This window comes from Pan troglodytes, chromosome 13, assembly GCF_028858775.2.
Source record: "Pan troglodytes isolate AG18354 chromosome 13, NHGRI_mPanTro3-v2.0_pri, whole genome shotgun sequence".
Lineage (NCBI taxonomy): Eukaryota > Metazoa > Chordata > Mammalia > Primates > Hominidae > Pan > Pan troglodytes.
This window is the reverse complement of record NC_072411.2, coordinates 62,448,629-62,472,810: the sequence shown is the minus strand read 5'-3', so window position 1 is coordinate 62,472,810 and position 24,182 is coordinate 62,448,629. Positions and strand designations below refer to the sequence as shown.

The 24,182-nt window shown below is 40.5% G+C and overlaps 1 protein-coding gene across 18 annotated transcripts in view; it reads left to right on the top strand.

Moving 5' to 3' along the window:
* RBMS1 (RNA binding motif single stranded interacting protein 1) overlaps nucleotides 1–24,182 on the top strand; it is a 218,854-nt gene that overhangs the window by 71,902 nt on the left and 122,770 nt on the right. For 5 of the 18 annotated variants that reach the window (XM_063791271.1, XM_063791274.1, XM_009443569.5 and 2 more), the window contains exon 1: nucleotides 11,682–11,874. The exons of 10 other annotated variants lie outside the window; for them this stretch is intronic. In XM_063791271.1, the coding sequence (XP_063647341.1) occupies nucleotides 11,806–11,874 (69 nt within the window). In that variant the 5' untranslated portion in view covers nucleotides 11,682–11,805. Of the gene's footprint in view, nucleotides 1–11,460; nucleotides 11,875–24,182 lie in introns of those variants that run through there. 3 more of the 18 variants (XM_054679072.2, XM_063791275.1, XM_063791272.1) reach the window with 1 other exon arrangement.

Below are 24,182 nucleotides of genomic sequence, written 5' to 3'. Positions count from 1 at the left end.
ATTCATTTTTAAAATAAAGGGCCAGACGGGCATAGAAAGAGAGGAAAACAGTTCCTACAGTGATTTGCAATATTTTTTAGCCTGATACATTTAATAATGTTCATAGCAAATAGCTTAAGTGAATTCTAAGACTTCTTAAAAGAGTTCCCCTAAAATAGAATATATTTTCAAATCAATCAAGAAATTACAAATTACAGAATTTAGCATGATATTCTTTAATATTGAGGAAGTTTGGCTGGTAAATTAGAATGTAAAATTTATCACTGAATTAACCGTGATTAATTATCTCACCCAAGATAACAGTGAATCATTTACAAACCTTCTTAAGTATTTCAAAGTCATAAGCTTGTTTTAACTTTATAGAATAATAACATCTGTTTGAATAGGACTTGCATACATTTTTAATATATTGCTTATTCATTCATTCCAACATTCATGAACCAATATTCAAACACTTAATATGTGCCAAGCCCTGTGTTAGAGGCTTGGCTATATCAGTAGTATGGTATGTTAATAATTCTTATTAGATGACTTTCAAGGTGAGATCAATTATAATTTTCTTTTATAACAAGGGGAACATTACAGATAAATGAAATTAATGGATAATCCCCAAGCCTCAGGTTAATCAACCTGCAGTCAATAAATAAATTGGCCAGTTTGTTTCAGTTTTTCATGTTGGTTTTATCATTACACCAGCAGTTAAATGACTAAAAGGAATGCTGCATATGGAAGAAGAGGAAATGCAAGGAACTAGTCAGTTCCTGAACAAATATGAAGTATCAGATACTAATAGTCGTTGTTCCAAATGTGAATCATTTACATCTTTTCCTATAACTGGGTCATGTTAACTGTTGTTATTGCTTTTGATTCACTTTGTAATTTCATATCAATTTTAAGGACTGTGATAATCATTTCAGATATATGTCTTTTTATCTGATTTACCTGATCTATGTAAAAATTACTTTTCCAATCTGAAGCCCCAGAAAGACTAAGAACTGGCACTCCAGGTACCGTAAAAGGGTGGAAATTTGTGAGGCTCATCAGTTGGAATTGATGCCGTGTGCCGGAACAGTACTGATGACTGATCTTTGGAGTGTATGCGTGTCTGTGTATATGCACGCATTTGACTAAAACTTGCCAAAGAAGTAACAGTCCAGTATTCATGTTCTCAAGGTATGTTTGCAACTGACAGTTTAAAGCAGTAACAGCAAGAAGTGTACAGTGGCAAAGTCTGATAAATATAGATTTAGGTTCATCTCCCTTTCATCTTTCTTATTATATAAATGCACTGAAAAACACTTGAAGTAGAATGACGTGATTGTGGAGAGAGAGCTGAGGAGGGAAGCAGACAGCTCAGCTTGTTCCTTTGTGATGGATGTCTTTGTGAGATTAGGGTAAAGTTTCTCATTCTGATGCGTGCAGACTGTGCCCACTACTTGTAAGAAACACTGTCAGATCTCCTTGGAAAAACTGAGCATATGAGTCATTTACTTGTAAAAACTTAGTAGCTCTGTGTTCTTAGGAAGATTAAAAATGAGTGTTTGACAAATATATTTCTAAAGCCAAGGTTATGAATAGAAAGGACATGGATATGCATTTGCATGCTGTGTACTCATGTACTTGTATGCCATGCTTTATAGATTCTAAGACTCACCTTTTTTACATTTCAACATCTCTGCAGTTGAAATGCAGGTTGTAAGTTATGGTGTCTTTTAATTACTGTAGTCCACTTTTTTCAAATGTCAATTAACATCTCTGTAATTTTCAGGCAGCTCACAATCAGTGGTATCTTAGATTGCATGACATACAGTTTATATCTGAATATTTGTAGGACACTGATACAGAGAGATGAGTGTGATACTTCTCTTTTACCCAAAAAATAAAGTGAGAAGATTTATTCTGACAATTAATGGTTGAAGTCAAGAGAAACTATTTGGTCATAGAATCTCATTTACTGAATAAGTAAGTCACATACAGTTGCAAAATGCAACACTTATTTACAGTCTCTCTTTATGATCTTAAGTAATCTAAAGATTAGGATGCAAATTCACTATGTAGTTTATAAAGCATGTTCTTTCTTATTTGATTACTGCATCACTACATTTTTTACATATAACTCTTTTTAACCCAGATATTCATGGTTTTGAAAAGAAAGTGAAAGTTATTTCTGTCCTTTGTGTGTGTGTGTGCATGCGTGTGTGTGTGTGCACGCGCAAGAAAACTTTTACCTCATCCATTCATGCCTGCAACAAAACATAACTATGTGCAGGACATTAGGTTAAGTTAAATTGTTAGAGATTTACAGACTGTTTAAGCAATCTTATAAGATTCTTAAAGCTCAAGAAAAGATGACTTAGCTCTCACTTTTATAAGTTGACCAGTACAGAATACAGAGAAAAAGCACTATACAATCTATAGAAGCCACCGATTCTAGTCCTGTGGTAGAACTATGATGGATGGTTTCAGATTTCAAGGCTGTTTAACAAAGTTTTCTAGTAGATATGGCTAAATATGAATAGACGGAATGAATTTATATTTGGTCTAGGTGTCCAAGGAGAGACAGTAGCATTCATTCAATTACTGAAAGATTTATTGATAATGATTATTGTATAGCAGTTACAAGGACTGGCCCTTAATAATTCTTTCCACCTCTGAAATTCTATATTTCTAGGGCTTCATGTCAGAGGGCAAGTTGCCTGATCGACCTGAGGGTATCTACCTGTTCAAAAAAAGGTGGGCAGTGGTGGTGGGGCAGGGGCAGGTGGTAAGAATACCTGTCCTGCCTCCTTCCCCTAGACTTTAATGAGATAATGCATAATAAAGCATTTTATAAATTGTAACATTTTCATAAATTCATTATGTCTTACATGTGAAAAATGTAAATAGCCCCCAAAAATGTAAATGTCTTCAGAAGTTATCTACTTCTTCCTTCTGGCACTTTCTCCAGTTTAAAAGAGTCTAACTGAATTTTAACACTTAATAATAATGACTTGTTTGAAACATTGTATTTGCCACTAGATCAAACATTAGATTGGGAGGTGAAGGAAGGGTGGTTCTGGGAGTATCTAATATGTTGTCAGCGTTCTGGGAGTGTTTTTTACAGTTTGGAATTAGGAATCACTGATGTCATGATCAGTCACATTGTCATGGCAACATCGGAATTTCCTCATTTGCCTTCTCTTCGCTTGGGGAGTATCAGTTTGCCACAGGTCTGTCATCAGTTCACCCCATGTGTTAAACGTACTAGATAACCCAGAACTAGTCATTCTTAAAGATACTCAGGGTAGGGAATTTTTATAAACTCCTTAAATATCCTATTTCAGTACTCTTAACTATGTATCCTTATGTTGGAAACTTTACCTTCATACATATTCAACTGAATAGAAATTCATTTGTAATTCTATATCTTCTTGTTTGAACCTTTATAATTCAGGGGAGAATGAAAGGCTTTTCAGTACTCTCATTTACATAAAGAACATCATTAATTATTCTAGCATCCTCCTCTTTAAATGAAATAGACCTAATTTAATGGTAATTTTAGCAACTGAGGAGAAAGGAAACTTACTGTTTCTTTCCTTCTGTGTATTGAATGCTTTAAAACCTTACTTGTGCTATCCATCTTAGGTTTTGGATAGACATTGGTTATGCACCCTCTCCCTACAGATAATTAGGAATTTCTTATTAAATAACCTTTTGCAATTGTTAGCTTACATGAGGGTTTTGTTTTTCCCGGGTACAGTTTGCTGTTAAAGTTAGCTTTTTACTCATGTAAAGGACATGGTCATTCCAGGTTCAAATTAATTTTGTTTCCCACGATATAAAGATTTTTGGCTCCAGTTTTCCACAATTTTTTTTTTTAATTTCCTAAGTACTTTCTGTCTCTTCCTAGGTCCTAGTAGCAAGAGTGGATGTGATCAGAAATTTTCCCAGCACACCCATTCCTTCCTTCCTCACCTCAGCTCTTGTCTTTTACCCACGGTTTGCTCACATACATAGGTAATTATGTTACTTCCATCTCTTTGGAGTCAGAGAGACCCAAGATCAAACTCCAGCTCTACTACTGTAATTTCAGAGATTACCTAGTAATATCTTTCTGTCACAATTTATGAGTTTTACTATAATTCATGGAAAATTCATTGAATTAACTTGAAATATTCTGAAAATAAGCACTTACATTTTTATAGGCTTACAAAAGGCATGGAGAATAACAGCTCCATACTAGATTTTCACAATCAGAGTATAGAAGATTGAGACATCGTCCAGTCAATTTAGGAAAACAGCAATTCACAATATATGAAAAATGGACCTTCTCTTTGTCTTGGTATCCCAAATAGTTTACTTATTTTGCTGTGGAATTTGATCTATAGCTACAAATTCACTGTTGTTTAAACCAAAGCAAAATCTTGAATTTTAATTTAAATGGCATTTTATTCAGATGTTGTATTTTTGAAAAGGATATGACTCCATGTACCTGTTTTTATAGATTTTTTTTTTTTTTTTGAGACAGGGTCTTGCTCTGTTGCCCAGGCTGGAGTGCAGTGGTGCAATCTCGGCTCACTGCAGCCTCAGCCTCCCAGGTTAGTTGGGCTAGCTAACTCAACGATTTTTTTAATAGAAAAACGTAGGGACAGAAACTTATAGATAACCCTTATGCCAAAAATTGCTGTCAGCTTTGAATTTTTATTAACTATTATGCCAGAGCAGAGCAATAACTAATTTATGAACAGATTAGATCACAAAATGTTTATAAGTTATTTGTTTCAAATTTGGAGGATGTTTCTTCATAGAGAGATGTTGTAAATGGTGATTAGGATTTTAGTTGACCTAAAATAAGCATCTATGAATCTCATAACGTAGCTAATATCTAATATGGTCTGTCACCCTTTTTTGAGGGAAAATAAAACTTGGTTCCAGTTCAGGATTCTGGAAATAACTTTCACCTAACCACCATCTCAGCCAACCTACAATATCCCAGAAGATAAATTTTTCTGCTTCTCTCCTAACTCTGTCCCACCAATGATTCCAGAAAACAAACAAACAAACAAACAAACAAAAAAACTGGTTTAAAGAGAGGAGTTATACCTTAGCAACCATCAGTGAAGTGAGATTTAGATGCTAGGTTGGGGCTGAATATATATACCTGTACTATTCACCATATTTGAATATTGGAAAGTTTGCCTTTCTATTCAGTGGAATGGAAATTCAATGTAAATCCACATGCTTTTACAACTGAGCAAATGGGGGCTTCTAGAAGGGATAAGTGCCTTGCCCAATGTCACACAGATGGTAAATGGTGAAGCCAGGATTCAGGGTCAGGTGTTCTGATGCCCAAGCTTTGGCTCTTAATACCATGTAAGTTTTTCTCTATGGGGCTTGGACTTGATCCATAGCTAATAGTAGTAATAACCATTATTAATATTATTGGAGACAGGGGACTTTGGAGTCAAAGAGACCCAAGATCAAACCCCAACTCTACTATGTATTGGATTTGTGACCTTGGGCAAGTTACTCAGTTTTCTCTTTGGTAAAATGGGATAGTCATTCTTCTGTCCTGGGGTATGTGTGTGTAATGTGCTTAGAAAGTGCCTGGAATATAGTAGTTACTCAATAAATGACAGCTATTATTATTTAATACCACATGCAGAGAAGCAGCAGTGGGACAAAACTCATTTATTCTGTTTTGTTAACCAGGACAGAATAATCAGACTATGGCTTCTGGTAGGACTCATCAGAATATGGCTGTGTTTGTATTGTTCTCTATACCTTCTAGGATTATAGCTATAGTTTTATTTTATTACAGTGGTTTCAGTTTTATACACATGTACTTTTATACATGTCTAGGGAGCCTTTACGTTTGGAATAAGAATTGCAGATTTTTTAAAAAGCAAAATAGTAAATAATAGAAAATGTTGCTGCTACTTTAGAAATAGGGTACTTTATCAACTCTATTTTGTACGAGGAAAGAACAGAAAGAATCTGCTGACCCCCTATTTTTTCTTCTTTTTTTTCCTCCTGTTTTGCTGGGAGCCAGAGGCTTTGTGAGCTCTTATACATAGACTCTCAAAAGTAAATAGGTTTTTTTTGGTGTGAACTGCATATACTAACCTATACAGTGTGGCTATATTTTATGCATTAAAGGTTGCAGTCTGATATAGTGTTGAATGAATTTTTCCTCTTAATTCCTTTCACCTTTCAATTTAACCCAAATAAAAATGGGTGCTTGAAATGGTTCAACAGCAATAGAGGGATAGAACCTGCTGTAGGTCAGTTCTTTTCTTGATAGAGGTGTTCTATTCTTATCTCTTGGACATCTTCTCTGCCCCCATTTTTTTTCCTTCTTTCAAAGCTTAGCTTCGCCACCATACTTTCTTTGTAGTAATTTCATTCAAAGCTTACTCTTTTATGTGGGGCTCGGTAATATGTGTATTAGGGTGTTGGGTCCTCTAGGACGCCTCACCTTGCCCTTTTAGGAAGTTCATCAATTAGCAATGATTTCATCAGTGATTACCCCAAGTCTGCATTGTCCCTCATGCTAGCCTTCTATCTGTAGTTCTGTTTTTCTGATCATCTGCACAATGCTTCTTTCTGAGTATCCCTCTAACAAAACATTTATACAGTTGAGCTTCCCACGCCCATGTTATATCCTGTATTGATCTCTCCCTGCTGTGGACTCCCATAGCACACGATTGTCTAGAACACTTGCCTGGCACTTATCACTTAATGTCTTGCATTATTAGTGTACAGCAAGCAATTTGGGTGCTCTATGGTTTACGAGTACTCACCTAGGAACTGAAGCATCATCATCTATAAGGCTTTTTTTGAGATGCGGCGTTACAGAGTTTTAGAGAGCGTAAGACTTAGTAAATCTTTTAACCCTAGACAGGTCTAGATTTTAATCCTAGTTTGCTACTTGCTTACTAGCTTTGTGGATAGGTCACCCAGCCTTAACTTTTTTTCTTTCATCTGTACATTGAGGCTTATAACCCTTCCAACCTCAAAGGTTGTTGTGAAAGTTAAATGAGACGTGAAAGGTTTAAAAATGAAACTTTCATTTTAAAATTGGTGCTTTGGGACAAATGTCTTTCAAATTCAATTCTCTAATTTCAGGTATATGAGCTCTTTTAAGTGTCAGAAGGCATTATTACCTATGTGTGTCATCTCCTATTTTAGATTGCAGGCTTCTGCATGTACTGGTGGCTGCATCCTTATTATTCTAGTTGGTATACACCTCCTGGCTTATGAGAGTGATCTCTGATACTGCTCACAGTCTTCCAATTCATTCAAAAATGGCTCTTCTCCAACACCTAACTTCTTTAAAGGAAACCGGACAAAAACAGATGAAGAAAAACTTCAGTGCACCTAGGCTCTTGAAACAGACCTTTTTTTAGACTTTCGTTTTCCTTTTAAAGTTAAATCTGCAGTATACACAACCTTAGAAAGAATATTCATTCAGCCATTTAACAGTTTTTTACAAAAATGCCCTCCCCTTGCCTAAATTTGCTTGTCCTTAATTCCTGCTGTACCCTTGCTCCTGTTCTTTGATGTTCAGCATCAGTTATTTGCACAGTGCAACCATTTAAATCTAGGCATCACCATGATAAAACCTGGAAAAAAATAACAACAACTGCCATTTACTGAGTTTGACACTTTTGTCCATGTACTGTACTTAAGACAATTTTGTGAGGAGTCTGGCACTCAAGAGAGGTTAGCAAACTTGCCCAGAGCACAAGTGGGAAGCTGAAATATGGACCCAGATCTGCTTGGTTCTGCTTTAATTCTGTTCCTTGGATTGCAAAGTCCAGATTCCTTTAAGCTTTCTGAAGAAGGGTGTTTTAAGTACACATGTGGAGGGGCTGTTGTAAGTCTTAAGAGCCAAAGCAGCTCTAGGGACTGCAGCCCCCTCCATCATTTCATGGCCAAATGCTCACCCACTCCTGGCATGCTCTACTCTCTGCCCGCTGCCAGTAAGCTTCCTGTTTACTCATAGTTTCTGCTTCCTCATAACCTTGGCTTGCATATGGTTTTGGCTTGTTGTGGCCTCAGCTCTACCCCTGGCACTCTTATAGTTGCTGGCTCCTTAGTAACTGGTTCAGCCATTGGAGTTTTCAGAATCAAATCCCCAAGGGTGAGAATTGGATTGGTCCTGCTCATTTTTTCAGTCCCAGCCAGGTCATAGGTCACTGGCCTGTCAGTTGCCCTTGGATCAGATTCCCACAGCTTCTTTACCTACCAGCTGAGTGAGGTGAGGGAGGAAGCCATAGGACAGCCCAGGCAGCAAAGTCTGTTTCCCTTGAAAGAGGATGAGCATCGGCGAGGTGCGGTGGCTCAGGCCTGTAATCCCAGAACTTTGGGAGGCCGAGATGGGCGGATCACGAGGTCAAGAGATCGAGACCATCCTGGCCAATATGGTGAAACATCATCTCTACTAAAAATACAAAAATTAGACAGGCGTGGTGGCACATGCCTGTAGTCCCAGCTACTCGGGAGGCTGAGGCAGAAGAATCGCTGGAACCCGAGAGGCAGAGGTTGCAGTGAGCTGAGATCGCGCCACTGCACTGCAGCCTGGTAACAGAGCGAGACTTCATCTCAAAAAAAAAAGAGGATGAGCATCTCTAGGACAGGTTCTTCCAAAGCCCCGTTTTTACCATGATAACTTGCAGTCTCTCTGGACTGTTTTCTTACTTTCTATGTGTTAGAACATATTTGTTTCAAAGGTCGAGGAACTTTTTCAGATGAACCTCACCAGGATCTGTCCCTGTAATCACTCTTACAACTAAGCACTTATGAATAATCTATAATTGAGTGTGTATGTTATATACAGGGTCTCATATTTTTTTTTCTTACGTTGCATTCTTTGTGTTTGAGTGACTTCATTACATTTTATATTTTGTTGAGGGTAGACAATCTATCTTATCTCTTTGTAATGCTTTACTTAAGAACACAGTACCTAGTTAAGTTTGGAACTTTTGAACCCCGGTGGACATTGTTTTTTTAAAACATATATGCCTTATATTCTCTCCTTTTATGTCATTCACCATTATAGAACATACATTTTGTTGGCTTTTAGATATCCTTCTCTAGTCTTAGAGTCTTTTAATTTTTTTTTGTTTTTTGAGACGGGGTCTCACTCTGTCACCCAGACTGGGGTGCAGCAGCGTGATCTCGGCTCACTGCAAGCTCCGCCTCCTGGGTTCACGCCATTCTCCTGCCTCAGCCTCCTGAGTAGCTGGGACTACAGGCGCCCGCCACTATGCCCGGCTAATTTTTCGTATTTTTAGTAGAGACGGGGTTTCACCGTGTTAGCCAGGATGGTCTCGATCGCCTGACCTCGTGATCCGCCCGCCTCAGCCTACCAAAGTGCTGGGATTACAGGCGTGAGCCACCGTGCCCGGCCAGAGTCTTCTTAACATTCTTTTAGTATTCTTAGTATATCTTAGTATTTAGTATTAGAATTCTTTTAGTTTTCTAATTTAAATTTCATCATCACTTAAAAACTTTTCTTATCCCCATAAAACTATTGCAGAGTGTATCCAATCAAATTTTAGCATTCTGGATTGCACAGCATCCAAAATATCATGACCTTAGAGTACAGCCATAGAAAAATTAATCTATTCTCTTCTTTTGTGGTTTACATTGTGGTTTCCTAAGAGACCACTCTTGACAACTGAGGTTGTACAGGGAATTTTTTCCATAGATGCACAGACGACAGGTCTGAGCTGCTGGGGTGTTGAGCAGTAAGTTATCAGAGAAAGGCACCTATGACTTGAACATTCTGATGAATGTTTTCTATTTTATACTTGTGCTTGATAACTTGCAGTAAAGGGTCCTAGTGAGAGGAGACAGCAAAAGGGAAGTCAAAACAGTTGTCTTATGCATGGAGTAGCAGAAAATAGTTCCACCAGATACACCAATTTTCAATGAATGCTCATTATACTGTGTTTGATACTTAATCACTTTAAAGGACAGATTTTTATGTGAATTTTGTCTGGCAAGTTCTTACTCGTCCATTGTGCACCTAGCACTGTGCCCAGAATAAGTTACTTTGCTTTTTTTTTTTAATGAAAAGAATCAGGAATTACATGTGTGTTTTATACGGTTATTTATAATAGGTGAGGCTTTCCAGTTATCTGGCTGGAGAATGTTGGAAGAGCCTGAGTATGGAAGAGGTTCACTAAGTCACCAGCAGGATATCTAGGATGAATATTTTTTCCAATTCCTTGCTGCTAGAAAAGCCTTTGAATGGCCACAGCTTTGCCAGAAGACTTCATTTCCATAGAGGACACTGTTTTCCTTAGGGAAGCCAGAAGGCATACGCCTTCACTTTTTAGACAAGTTAGGATTTTTCATTATCATGGCAGATGAGCCTTTCCAGGAAGGTATTAAGAGACCAGAAACCAAGGAAGAACTCTGTAGTATTTACTGCAGCGATAGTATTCTGTAAAAGTCACCGTGGAATAGGCCAATCTGAAGGATGGCAAGCCCGTCCCAGTGGCTTATCCAGAGACCGCAGGCTCTGTCAGTCCGGGCTGCTGTGGAGGCCTTCTGCCCTGCACAGGTTCGGGGCTTCATACGTCCACGGAAAGGTGGTCGAGAAAAGGGACGGCTTGAGCAGCCGTAGGTCATTTACATCGGGAAACAAAGGGAAGACCCTCCTCCCTTTGTCTCTTTTTTGCCGAGTTTCTGTGTCCTAAGAAAACACATTTGTGTCGCATCTAATAATTAACATAAGGAAGGATTACACTGTTCCAGTTTTTAGGGAGAAAGGTTTACCAAACCGATGGCCTTAAATGATTTTCGCTCCTTGATATTATCATCTTGAAGGGAAGCTGGTGAACTCTGGCTTAGGGATAAAACAAAACTTTACCGATCGTATTTGGGTGAGGGGCTGGGGAGTGGAGAGCTGTTTCCTCTGCTAAAATTTTAGCGTGTGAATCGGGGGATGGAGATTTGCAGAGGTTTGACGGGAGGGTCGTGTGTTCGTTGAAGTAGGGGTGATTGTCCACACCTTTTCTTGAAGAGTGGCGCGGGGGGCCTAGTTCGAAAGGTGAAGAAGAGAGGGAAGACCGAGGTGCCAGAGTGGTCCCCGAAGCGACGACCTTAAAAGGGGCTTCGAGCCGGGGTGCAAAGCTGCCGCTGGTGCTTAGGCAAGAACCGAGGGGGAAAAAGAACAGAGGAGGGGGGTTGGCTACTCCGAGGAATGTGCGGCATGCGGGGAGCCAGACCCAACCATTGCACCAGAGCGGGGGCGCCGGCTGCTCCCCGGGCCGCCCGGCCCCGGCTCCGGCCCCGATCCCGGGAGGGAGAGCGCGGGGGCCGGGCAGGCGATGGGGCGGCAGGCGCCGCGCCCAGCGGGCGGGCGGGGAGGCGCGGGTGGGCCTGGGCGCGGCGCGAGGCGGTGCGCTGCCGCCTCCCCGCCCCCGGCCGGCGCGCTCTCAGGGCGGTGGTTGAGGCCGCGGTAGGTGGGGACGCGGCGGCGCTGCTCCTCCGCTGCCGCCGGGAGAGTCGGCGACGCCGCCAGCTCCGCGCGCGAACTCCCGTCCATGGCACGCAGGGCGGCGGCTGCCCGAGCTGCTCGAGTCTCGCCCGCTGCCGCGCCATACTTTTAGGCGAGTGCGGAGGTCGAGGGCGGAGGGGAAGTCAGCGCGGAGCTGCAGCCCCCGCCGGCCGCCGCCGCGCGGCGAGAGGGAGTTCCCAGAGCTGCCGCGGCCCCGGGCCCGGCCGGCCCCCTCCTTGCGCCCTCCCCCTCGCGGCGAGGCTGCCCCGCGCCCGCGCCCGCGCCCGCACCCGCCGCCGCCGCCCGCAGCGATGATCTTCCCCAGCAGCAGTGGCAACCCCGGGGGCAGCAGCAACTGCCGGACGCCCTATCGCAAGCAGGTGAGGCGGCGGCCGGGATGCCGCGCCGAGGTCGGCGAGCCCCGCGTTACAAAGGGGGCCGCGCTCAGGGGCTCCGCGCCTCCTCGGAGGGACCGGCTGGGCGGTGACCTTGTTTCCCAGGAAGGCGGCCGCGGGGACTGCTCGGCCGGCGACCTGAGCAGGGGAGATGCCCTCGCCGCCGCCACCCGGGCCGGGCAGGGTGGAAAGTGGAGGAAGGGGCAGGGGCAGGAGCGGAGAGCCGGCGAGGGCAGAAGCGCGCCGGGCCGGGGGCTTCACCCAGCTCTGCAACAAGTTTGGGTTTTTCCTGAAACCTTTGTGTGTAGCGGAGTACGGTAATAAGTCGTCACGCTGGTGTGCAGTCTTCGCTAGGAACCTCAGAGAACCTGTCTGATTCGTAGGAAACCCGGAAGACGTGTGTCTGTGTGTGTGTGTCTGTGTCTCTGTGTGTGTCTGTGTGTGTTCGCGCGCGCCCCCCTCATTTAAAGAAAAAAAGAGAAAGAAACAGGAACTTCTACTGTCACTTTCTCAGGGTTTTCAGTAGCACAGGGAAATCCTGTGACATCCTAGTTGCAGAAGATACTTGGATATGCCTGAGTCATACACATGCTCTTTCCTATTTTAATACCGTTTCATACATTTTTTAACAGATTGAACTCGAAAGCCACTTCAGTGGTTAGATCACAATCCCCTGCTGGGAAAAGGACTGGAGCTGGGAGCTTATAGTTGAGGCCTTTTGTTTTTCATCTTTGTTTTTAAAAGAAGGTTACTGAAGCCATGTTGTGATAGATCTCACAGAGCCTTTCAGCAGCAGCAATAACAAAACGTAGCTTTAAATTATCTAAAAAATGTGCAAGTCTGTTTAGAAAAGGTTAAACTGATTTAGAGGTCAGTGGCAAGATGCTTGTTGAGAAAACAAAAACAGGATTGCAGATATTTTTCCTCCATAATAAATCTCTTGTCTGCATCCTTAGCCACTGAGACAAATCAATTAAGTTATTATCCCAAAAAGGATACAAGCGAACTGTAGCCTTCCATGCAGACCGTGGCTCTCTTAAGATCACGACCGATGGCAGGGATGCTTGGTGGCTTCCCTTTAGGTATTTACAGGATTATTGATTATGTTTAGGTCTTCTTGTCAGAGTCATTCTTTTTTGTGTGTATGTCCTAGCGTAAGTGTATTTGCAAGTATTTTGGCAGTGTCGAAAAGAAATGTTTTCTGCCTTCTGGTCTTTGGTTCTTTTCTATGTTAACTTTCCTTTAAAGAGGCAGTAAACACACACCGTGGTCTGTGTGCCCTTGATGTGGAAGTCCATGGAACTTTTACCTGGGTTAAGAAGTTCTTTCCTTTAATTAATTAAATAAATAAAATCTGCATTTATGACTCGGCTGAAGGATATGCTAAGTTAGTCAAGATTCAGAAGCAGGCATCTCGAAGTCATTTCATGTGGCTTCATTTAAAAGAAATGCTCTCGGATCCAGTACACTTACATCAACTTCATAAATGCAGCCAATTTACAATAAACATTCCCCTTGCAACCCCTCCTCCCCCACCCACCTCACTCTACCTGAAAAGATGGCTAATTATGTTAGGACCTTGTGTATTCATTTATTTGTTGTCAAAACCCGGCGGGGTGTTAGCTCTGAAATGGGGAAAAGGCTCTGAGGGCGAGGCCTTTGGCTGTGAGGGGCTGGAGGTTTTGTGTGTGAAGGGGGGTAGCCTGCTGGTCTGGAGCACGCTGATAAGATGCTCTTCTTTTCACAGGGCTCTCCTTAGATTCAAAGACTAAAAGGGCTGACTGAATCAGAAAAACAAACAGACTTTCTTTTTTCTATAGGCAAAGAAAGAAATGAATGTGTAGGCATTATACAGACACAAGACCCCGGGTACCAGTGGTATTTGAGTCAAAGGTTTCTTTTGTTAGTATTTAGCCATTCACTGGGAAAGCACACTTCCAGCGCGGGGACCTGGTTACCATGAGTGACTTTGTGATCTCATCCTGGCTTAGCCTAAATGGGAAGTCTAATTAATGCTTTTTATAAGGTTTTGTGATGTTAAGCTTCAACCTTGCAGTTCATATTAGTTTGTTCATTTTGATGAAAGAATTGGCAGATTTTAGGTATATGATGCAGTTTGATTTTAGTCTAGAAATACATAATCAGCTGTTAGAGCTGATCTCAGCTAATTTGCCAGAAAAAAAAAATGGAATGTAAGGAATACTTTACAGTCACCTTTGGAAAAAACACCGTAATGGTTCGGAATCACACTTGCATTATACATACATAGTAGTAGTAGCTAACTTTCATTGAGTACTTCACTACCTGCTGATTGCTGTTCTGAATGTTTTTGGCAGATTAACTCATTTAGTCATCTTAAAAGCCCTGTGAGGCAGGCAATATTTGTATATCCATTTTACAATTAAGAACACTGAGGCATAGATTAAGCAAATTGCCCAAAGTCTATTCAACTCAAAGTGCAGAGCCAGGATTTGAACCCTGACAGTCACTCCCTTCCAAGCCACCACACTACGGCTGCCTGCCTACATGTACTGCTCAATAGCAACCCATAGAGAACTTATCTGCATCATCGCCCATCACCCTTCTAATCTCAGAAGTCCAGTTTAGGGATTCCTCCCACCTTTTTGGGGAGGGAGAACTTGTGAGCTAGGAGGTGAATGATGAAGCAAATGGATGATACAGATGGTAAGTTTGTGATGTTTGGAAGCAGCATTGATATAAAAATGTGGCTGTACTGAATGATTGTACAACTCTTAAAGCTTTTTACATTTTACATATACAGTCATCTCTCAGCATCCGAGGAAGATTGGTTCCAGGATGGCTCAAGGTCCTGATATAAAATTGCGTAGTATTTGTATATAACCTATGTACATCTTCTCGTATTCTTTAATCTCTAGATTACTTATAATACCTGATACTATGTAGATGCTATGTAAATAATTGTTATACAGTATTATTTTCAAATTGTTTTATTGCTATTTTTATTGCTTTTCCCCGAAATATTTTTAATCCACAGTAGGCGGATGCAGAACCTCTTTATACGGAGGGCCGACTGTGTAGGAGTGAGCTAGTTTCAGTTAAAGCAGCAGTGGTTGGTACTCATCTCTCACCTGCCCCCACGTAGTGTAGCTAGGGCATCAGGGAGTACTGATCTCTGGCATCATCTGGGATCAACAGGATTTTCCTGCCTCACAGGCCTGTGAGCACATTAGAAATACACCTGCTCAGCGCAAGTCAAAGTGAGAAGCTTTTGAATGGAGTGATAACCGAGTAGGCAGTATCTAAATAAAGATGATTGGTTCAAGTCTCAGTGGACAAATGTGTACGTTCTATTACTGTTGACTGTGACTTTGAAGTATATGGTGTTCATTAAGCAAATCCAATCTGATTGTATGAAAAGAGCACCCCAAAAACCAAAATGAAACCATTTATCAGGACTTTTGTAGCTATGAAAATATTTTAGTGTGTTTTGAAACAAAAAAAGTGATTTATACTCAAAGGCTTTTAGATATAGAAAATTGGTATTTTCATTTTTCCTTTGTGTTGTTTCTTGAATTCTTTTATTAGCTACTCCTCTTCCTGTTTCCTTCCATTTTGGAACTGCTTTCTTGAGGTAGTTAAGTTACAAACCAACCATACTTTGGTTTCTGCACATCGTGGCATGTAGGAAGGCCTTTTTTGCTAAGCAGTATGTTGTCCTAGTGGTTTCCAGTAGGGTTTTGGAGGTAGGGGAGTGAATGCAAAATTTTTCTGTGTGTGTGTATGTGTGTGTTTATATCTGTGTGTGTTTAATGGTCTTGCCCTCCAATAGTTGTACTTGTTAAATGTTGCTAACTTTTGATGAGGGAAGTACTTATCTTCCCAGTTTAAGTAGATTTACATAGTTTACTGCCTTCTTCAAGATTAACTGGGTGTAGCTGCACGTGAGGAACTCAACAGTGATTCAGTGTGTGGCCTTGTTTAGAGGATGACATACAAAGCTGTTGATTAATCCTCTTCAGGCAGTTTCTGTTCACAGCAATTTGTGTTTAGTAGATTGGGTTTTGTTAAAGTTTGAAGATTAAACTTGTGCATAGAAGATATTTAAATGAACACTGCCTGAAACAGTCCCAATTTGTTGTTGTTTTAAAGAAAGTAAACGTCTTCAAGCTACAGAGATTGGAGGTTTAGTGGAGAGTAGCAGAAAGGTAAATTGGTATGTATAAGTAAGGTATTGGCCCATTTTTATGTTATGTTATCTCTGTGTATTTGTGGTCAGGTAGGATCTATGAGTCATGATGATGATATTTTAAAATCTACCCATACATAGCCATTTGAAAACTGTACAATTCATCGTGATTGTCCACTTTTTCTACTAGGGACCGTTTTGGCATCTCATTACATGTTCCATAGTTCACTTCAGGTTTTGAACATACTTCTAGTTTTTTGCTTTTCCTTATTTTTAGAGATTACTGTCAACTGGGCTCACCATATATTAGTACTTTTATTTTTGAGACCTTTCTTAGGAGGGTAAGAGTCTATCTGATCCAGGTTTCTGAGAATATATTTATAAAGTACTCACCCAATAAATAAATATTTTAAGGATGTATAAACCTCAGTCATATTTAATCTTCATAGCATCCATATAGAGAAGGTCTGGAGTTTTGAGGCAGTGACATTAAGTGGCCTACGTGGTGAAAGCTAGGTCCCTGGAGTCAAGAGCTGTGTCTGCTACTAGGAAAAAGAAAGCCCGTCAAGAACAGCTGTGGCCTCACTACACTTCCCTTTACTTGGCCTCCCAAAGACATGTGGCCCACAGTGTCCAGATTTCAGATGTGGGAATTGTAGCTCTTGAATGTATTAGTGTTTTTTTGTTTGTTTTATAAAGGCTTTCACAGATGACATACTAGACACTGAGTTAAATTTGAATTTCAGATAAACAGTGAATAATTTTTTAGTATAAGTATGTCCCAGATTTTCATCATACTGCATTTTTGAATTTGCTAAATCTAGCAGCCCTCTCTCAGGGAAATCCAATTCGCTTTTTAAAACTCGTTATAAAAAAAATCATGATAATAAGACATACTATTACTTTTTCCACTGAAAAGTTTGCCCCTTAGCATATTCCTTAGGCCCTGATAACGCACGTTTCACATTTTACCTCCTTGAACCATTTGGTCCATGCTTCCGCCTGCACTCTACCTAATTGAAAGACTATGGCTTAAGTTCTGGCTCTACCATTTGCATGCTTTTTCACTTAACCTCCCTAAGTCTGAGTTTCTGCTAAGTAAAGATAATAGTGCCCACTTCACAGGGTTGTTGTTGTTAATCCTTCTAAGGTGCTATTATTAATGTCCCCACAGAGCAAGCAACAGCGGGTGGTCCTAGGAGACTTCTGTGTGGTCTAGGGAGACCTTGACACAGTCGCCTAAGAATGGACCGTGTTTACAGCCTCTAAGAATGGACTGTGTTTAGAGTGAGGGGCAGCCTGAAAAAGGGTAAGGACCTGAGGTTGAAAATGAAATTCTCAACCACATTTTTTTAAAAAAAGAAAGTACCAAGAAGTAGAAAAGTGGATCCCACCATATTTTTAAACAGTTGGTCATGGTTTATGCCCTCGATAGCAGAATTTGCTTCCTCTCTGGGGAAGACTTTCAATCCTTTCTTCTTTATTTCATGCAAATATATTAGGAAGGTAAAAAGAGCATTGATCATTCTTATCAGTGAAAAATGCTACTTTTTAATTTGCTGGAAAACAGATTTGATTATTAGTATATGCACAATTATTTCCTGAATTCTTTCCTTTGTCTTGTTTGTGTATTTGATTTTCAAAGATATCGTCTTTGCATTACTCAGAAAAATAAACATTTTTTTTGTCCTTGGACATCTGTAGGTGTTTAGTGGGTGTTTGTTTTTAAACTCGCATCTGTACAGAATGCTTTGCTTAACACATTCTAAAATCTTGGCGTAAACTTTAAAATAGTATAGAACACACTGTGAGGAAAGGAAGAAAGCATTTCCTGGAATTAGGATAAGGTGAAAGAATTAAATGGAGCAAATGAAATCCTGGACTAAAATAAAAAATCAATATAACTGTTGGGACTTAACACTTACTATAACGACAGCAGCAGCAAGAAACTTGGTGTTACGCAGAACAGTACCCTAATACATAGAAATCTATGTTGGCTCCACTTTATTCATTTAAACATACGGAATTTCATAACAGTGTAATGTAAACTAGAGAAGATTATCTTTTGTTTGTCAATTGTATATGCAATACAATCTCAAAAATGTATTTTTAAAAACTGGAAGGAAATATGCCAAAATATTAACAAATGGCTTCCTCTGCTATAGAATCACAAATGACTGTTTTTTATGATCCTTTACATTTTTTTCAACCATCCAGTCTCTCTTGTCCCCCACAATGAGCATGCAGTCCTTTGGTTATCAAGAAAAAGACAGTGAAAAAACAAAACAAAACGAAACCTAGAAAATTGTATTTTTTAAATGTCTCAAAATTGTGGTGAAATTGCAAAGAATTCATTTTGAGAATTTCAATCACACATGAAGGTACTGCTTGTTTCTAATGCCTGAGTTTTGAGGGGTGGTCCTTTCCTATTCTTTATGTATTATTTTTGTTTCCTGCAAACTCCTGTCCTACCTTTTTAGAAATCACTTGTTTCTGACAGATACTTTTTAACTTAATAACTTAAAATTTTCCTATTTTTTATACATATTTTAAATATGCCTTCTGTACTTTTTGAAACATTTTTAAGGCACAAATTTATGTACATGAGTTAGTGAGGGGGAAACGTAGCTATATATATGAAATTTCATATTCTAGATTACTTTTCAGGAGAGTAGCTGTTCTAAATATTCTAAATATAGAGGCATTATCACAATCACCTGTTTTCATTTGACTTACAGCTGTTTTGTGGACAGATAAATTTTCTCCACATTTAATTTCTGTATTAAATGTGACAAGCCAAGACTGTTCTACCTATGTTGGAATCCTTTGGGTTTATTTTATTATGAATACATATGATTGTCTTCATTGCAAACTTGCTTTTTGGCTCTTAGCTTCTTTTTTTTTTTTTTCCTCATATATATGTTTGTATTTTTCATTTTGTTTCTTTTGTTTTTTAAATTTAATTTAATTTAATTTCCAGTTCCGAGATACATGTGCAAGCTTTTCCCTATTTGAAAGGGCCGTGCAGTGGGAGGTGTGGCTTCTTTAGAGGTTTCTTTAATGTATAATGGAAGAGTAAGGATTTCTGTAAGAAGTACAAGGTACAGATAATGTCAGCATTGTAGAAGCAGCTGTTAGTGTATAACCCAGGGGAGTTTTCAGTGTGTCTGGGGAGTTTTAGGTGTGCACTGCAGAGGCTGCAAAGCTCCAGAGCAAGAGGGGGGAGGAGCAGGGAGTGCTGAAGAGAGGGAAGGGGAAGTAGGGGCTAAGAGAGAAGAAAGCACTCTTACCTTGTTTGTTTCTTACTTTGCTAGTTGATGTATCACTTTGCAAAATCGGTTCCAGTCTCATTGTTTTGGTGCTGTGTAGGTTGGGAGCAAATATGTAGCCTCATTGTTTTGAATTATCTCAGATTCTTAAATCTCCCCCTTTTTTTCTTAGTTATCAGTCCTATCGTCCAGCATTTTCTTTCTCTGTTCTAAGACAAAATCTCTTTGTCTCTCTCCTCTTTGGAGAACTGCCTATAAATCCTTTTTGGAAGACCATTTGTGATCAACCCAACCCTGCCAATTCAGATATTCTAGAAAGTACTTTGGCTCTATTTTGTATTCTCAGTTTTATATGTTAAATGTATCAGACCAATTCTAAGACAGTGAATAGTTCTTTTGTTTAAACTGAAAGTTTAAGAGGGGCTCAGAAACATTGAGTTATAATTAATTGAGTTGTAGGTGTAAGTGATTTAAAAAAAAAAAAAGCAGACAGGAATCTTTGCGAAGTAAACTGGTGGCATGCAGGCGATAATACTGGTGCACATTAGGGGAGAAACTGGGCAGGGAAACCAGCTAGCTAGTTGTTAAAACTGCTGAGAGCTAGTGAGGACCCAAAAGAAGTCAGTTAAATTGTAGGCAGGAGGAGTGACCAAATTTTATAGATACTGAAATACAGGAAGCCCTTAAAATTGTATGCAAAATGTGCATACATTGGCTATTTCTTTGGTAGAGATTCATAGCTTTCATCCATTTGTCAGAGGGATCTGTGTCCTCCAAAAGTTTTCGTGACTGCATTTGGAAGGAGAGGGAGAAGAACTTGAACAAAATTTCTAACTCAGGAGACAGGATAATTGGTTGCATCATGGAAGGCGACATTTCAGGTAAAAAGAACATTGATTCAGCAAAGATTTGAAGATAGAAAACATGGGCTTTATGAGGGAAGTAGTGGGTAGGTCAGGTTAGGTTGACTGCAGGGTAGAGTTTGAAGAACAGAGGTCAATAGGAGCAAGCTTGCTAAAATGGGTGAGAGCAGAGCCTGAGTTTAGAAGGTATTGTCTCAGTTGAAATAAAGATGTAAAATGTGGCAGTGTGAATGTATTAAATAGAATGGATTCAAGATATTGTGTAGAAAGAATTGACAAGATTTGGCTGGTGACTGGCTGGATGGGGAGGGGAAGGTCTCGGGAATAGACCATCCTAGGCTTCTAGTCTTAAATGATTGGGAAAATGAAAAGTTACTGCAACCTTTTTTGCTCTGGGGCTCAGTGATGAGGAAAAACCCAGCCTTTCTATTACAGGGATTTTCCACATCATCATCATCATTATTATTATTACTGTTATTATTTTGCTATTAAAATAAATTGGAGAGGGATTGTTGAATTCTGATACTAGTGTCCAGACACCAGGGATACTTAATATCCTGCAGTGTCCAGCTCAGTTTCTCATAAGGAAGAATCGTCCAGCCTAAATGGCTAATCACACACCCCTAGTGAAAACCACTTTAAGAAGTTATTTTGGTTGGGGAGATGGTTGTAAGCATTTCTTTACCGCTCCCTTGAGATTACCTTGAAGTCAGAGTAGAAGCTGCCTCACATGTCTGCATGGATTTTCGTGTTTGTCCTGGATCTTCTCAAACACATTGTTATATGGCAAATTTCATTCTTGGTAATATACGTCATTCATAACTATACAGTCACCTTTAATATCTATAGTCTAACAAGTACATTGGTTATATTAAAACATCTCCCACCTCAAAGGAATATGGAAGATGGGCAGATATAGTGGTGAGTGGTTTAGAGTATTCAGCCTACCAAAATAAGAGTTTCTGGGGGAAAGGCAGTGAGTTTGGTTTGGCCATTTTAACTTGTCCACATGAATTACACATTATTCTTCCCACTTGCCATCCCAGGCAGAAATTTCTAGCAAGCAGTTAGAGAACCGGAGCTCTGGGGAAGAAGCACAGAAACTTCTCAGATTTAATAGGTGGAGCACTGGGAATGGATTAAAGCACTCCGAGGAGAGAATGTGTCAAGACAAGAGATGGGACAGACTTCAGGGAGCACAGATTCTATATTGGGCAGGAGTAGGGGGGAGCCTTAGGCAAAGTGGGAGGAAAGAAGTGGCACAAAACTGAGAGAATCCGGAGAGTGTCACAGAAGCCAAGGAGAACAAAGTTTTAAGAAGAGGTGGTCAGCTCCATTAAATGTTGCCAAGAGGTCAAGAAAGACAAAAGCCTAGTAAAGGGCCATTGGAAATACCCATTGGGAGGTCTTTGTAAACTTTTAAAACAGAAGTCTCAGTGGAGTCCTGTGTGTGTAGTGGGGCAGGAAAGGAGGGTGGAGACAGGGGTGAGGGAAGCACATTCCAAAGGGTTTAAAGAGTGAATGAATGAAGAGGGTGTGTCTTTAGGAAAGTCAGACCCAAAGAGAGAGTTTTTTTCCTGAAAATTTCAAGTGACAGCCTAGAGACAAGATTATTTCAGCATCTGTGTTTGTAGGTAAAGCAAGGTGCTAGAAAAAAGAGGGAATATTTGGAAATAGGGCTTACTTTTATGAAAGGTTGAGGCAGGATTAGTCTTACAGGAAAGGGCTCCTCAGAAGTCTTCCTGACAGTGATTACAGGAAGGAGAAAATGGGTTATGCTAGAGAAGGCAGGAAGGCCAGTGAAGCTCACCTTTTTATGAAAGCTTAGGATTCAGTAAGGAGGCGAGGCTGTCTGTTCAGATTCTGTAAAATAAAAAAGATGGGATTTTCAGTTTAAGGAGTATGACAAAAGATTTGGAATAATGCTCTTGGGAATTTGGTGAGCATTCAAACAGAAATGAGTGCAAGGATGACTCAAGCAGTAGTAAGGAGCCATGGGAGTTCAGAGGTACGAGTTGGCATGGTATCCTGACCCTCCACGAGCAATAAGTAAGGGAAAGCATCTGGATAATGGGTTTATATAGGGTTTGACATTGGTAAGATGAGTATGCTCTGAAAATTGAGAGCACTGTTCCAAAGGCTAAGGAAACGTGAAATCAAGAAAGACAATGAGCTTTTGGTATAGGGTGGGGCATGGAGATTCTGATAAGATCCTTCCGCCTAGGGGAAAGTCCCCGGACCTCGGGCAGAGAGTGCCACGTGCATGCGCAGGTAGACATTGCCTACGGCTGGGCGCGGTGGCTCACGCCTGTAATCCCAGCACTTTGGGAGGCCACGGTGGGCGGATTACGAGGTCAGGAGTTCGAGACCAGCCTGACCAACATGGTGAAACCCCGTCTCTACTAAAAATACAAAAATCAGCCGGGCTTGGTGGCGCCTGCCTGTATCCCAGCCACTCAGGAGGCTGAGGCAGGAGAATTGCTTGAACCCGGGAGGCGGAGGTTGCAGTGAGCTGAGATGGTGCCACTGTACTCCAGCCTAGGCAACAGAGTGAGACTTCCTTCGTCTCAAAAAAAAAAAAAAAAAAAAGATAAAAAGAAAAGTCCCTGGGAGAGAGAGGTGAAACAGGCTGCTTCAGAGAGGAAGTTCTGAGGTAAAAGCCTTCAAGGTAGAATAGTCCTGGGATCCTTCCTTGTGGAGTTGTTTGGAGGATTAAATGAGATAGTACATATGGGTCTGTCTGGCACCTAGTAAGAACTCAGGTGGTTATAATTATTAAGATGAAGTTCTTGTATAAATTACACCTCCCTCTAACTACTGTTGTAATATTTGTGTAAATCAAATCATATTTCAAACAGATTCCACAAACCATGAAACACAAACCAAAATAAAGTGTTAATTTTTTTCAACTGAACCACATGGCCAACGTCCATTTAAAAAAATTTCACTATCAAACCATTTCAAAACACAGGTTGCTTTTAAAGAAAAAAAGGTGGACATTGGTGTGGATCCCAGCTCTTATCACTCGAAGGGACATTTCTTAAACTTTCTGGGTCTTAATTTCCTTGGCAGCAAAACCAGGGATAATAGTTACTCAGTGTTATTGAGATGATTACATGACATCATCTGGGTGACAGCACGTGGCACATTACCTGGCACAGGTACTCTGGATGCTTCCCTCCTTCCTTGGGGTGTCTCCTAACAGGTCAGTTTGTATACAAAAGAGGATTTTGGAGGAAGGGTCAAGGAAAGCCTACGGTTATAATCGTGGAAGAAAATTGTGATCATTCTGTTCACTAGCCGAAAATCCTTGTGATGAGAAAGACTTGTGAGGATTATTATATTTGTCCTTGCTTCTCAGGGTTAAGGGTCAAAAGAGTTAATGTAAGATAAAGTGCTTTATGATATGTAAACACTATGGAGATGTTATTACAGTTTCTGAAATAGATGCCCTCGACTATTATGTGAGCATTTTCCTTCTTTCAGCATCTGATTTTTTTTTTTTTTTTTTTTTTTTTGAGACGGAGTCTCGCTGTGTCACCCAGGCTGGAGTGCAGTGGCGCGATCTCAGCTCACTGCAAGCTCCGCCTCCCGGGTTCACGCCATTCTCCTGCCTCAGCCTCCCAAGTAACTAGGACTGCAGGCGCCCGCCACCACGCCCGGCTAATTTTTTGTATTTTTAGTAGAGACGGGGTTTCACCGTGTTAGCCAGGATGGTCTCGATCTCCTGACCGCGTGATCTGCCCGCCTCGGCCTCCCAAAGTGCTGGGATTACAGGCGTGAGCCACTGCACCCGGCCTTCAGCATCTGATTTTAAATTCAGAAGTTTATTGTTCAAAGCTGCTTTCCTTAATTGTGCTTACTAAGATACACGGATTCTATTAAAGGTTGAAAGTGTTCAAGGAATTAAAATACTCATTTTACAAAGAAACTTCGGAAACACTACATACTATGTAGTATTGTCCAGGAGAGTAAAAGTGTAAATTAGCAGTA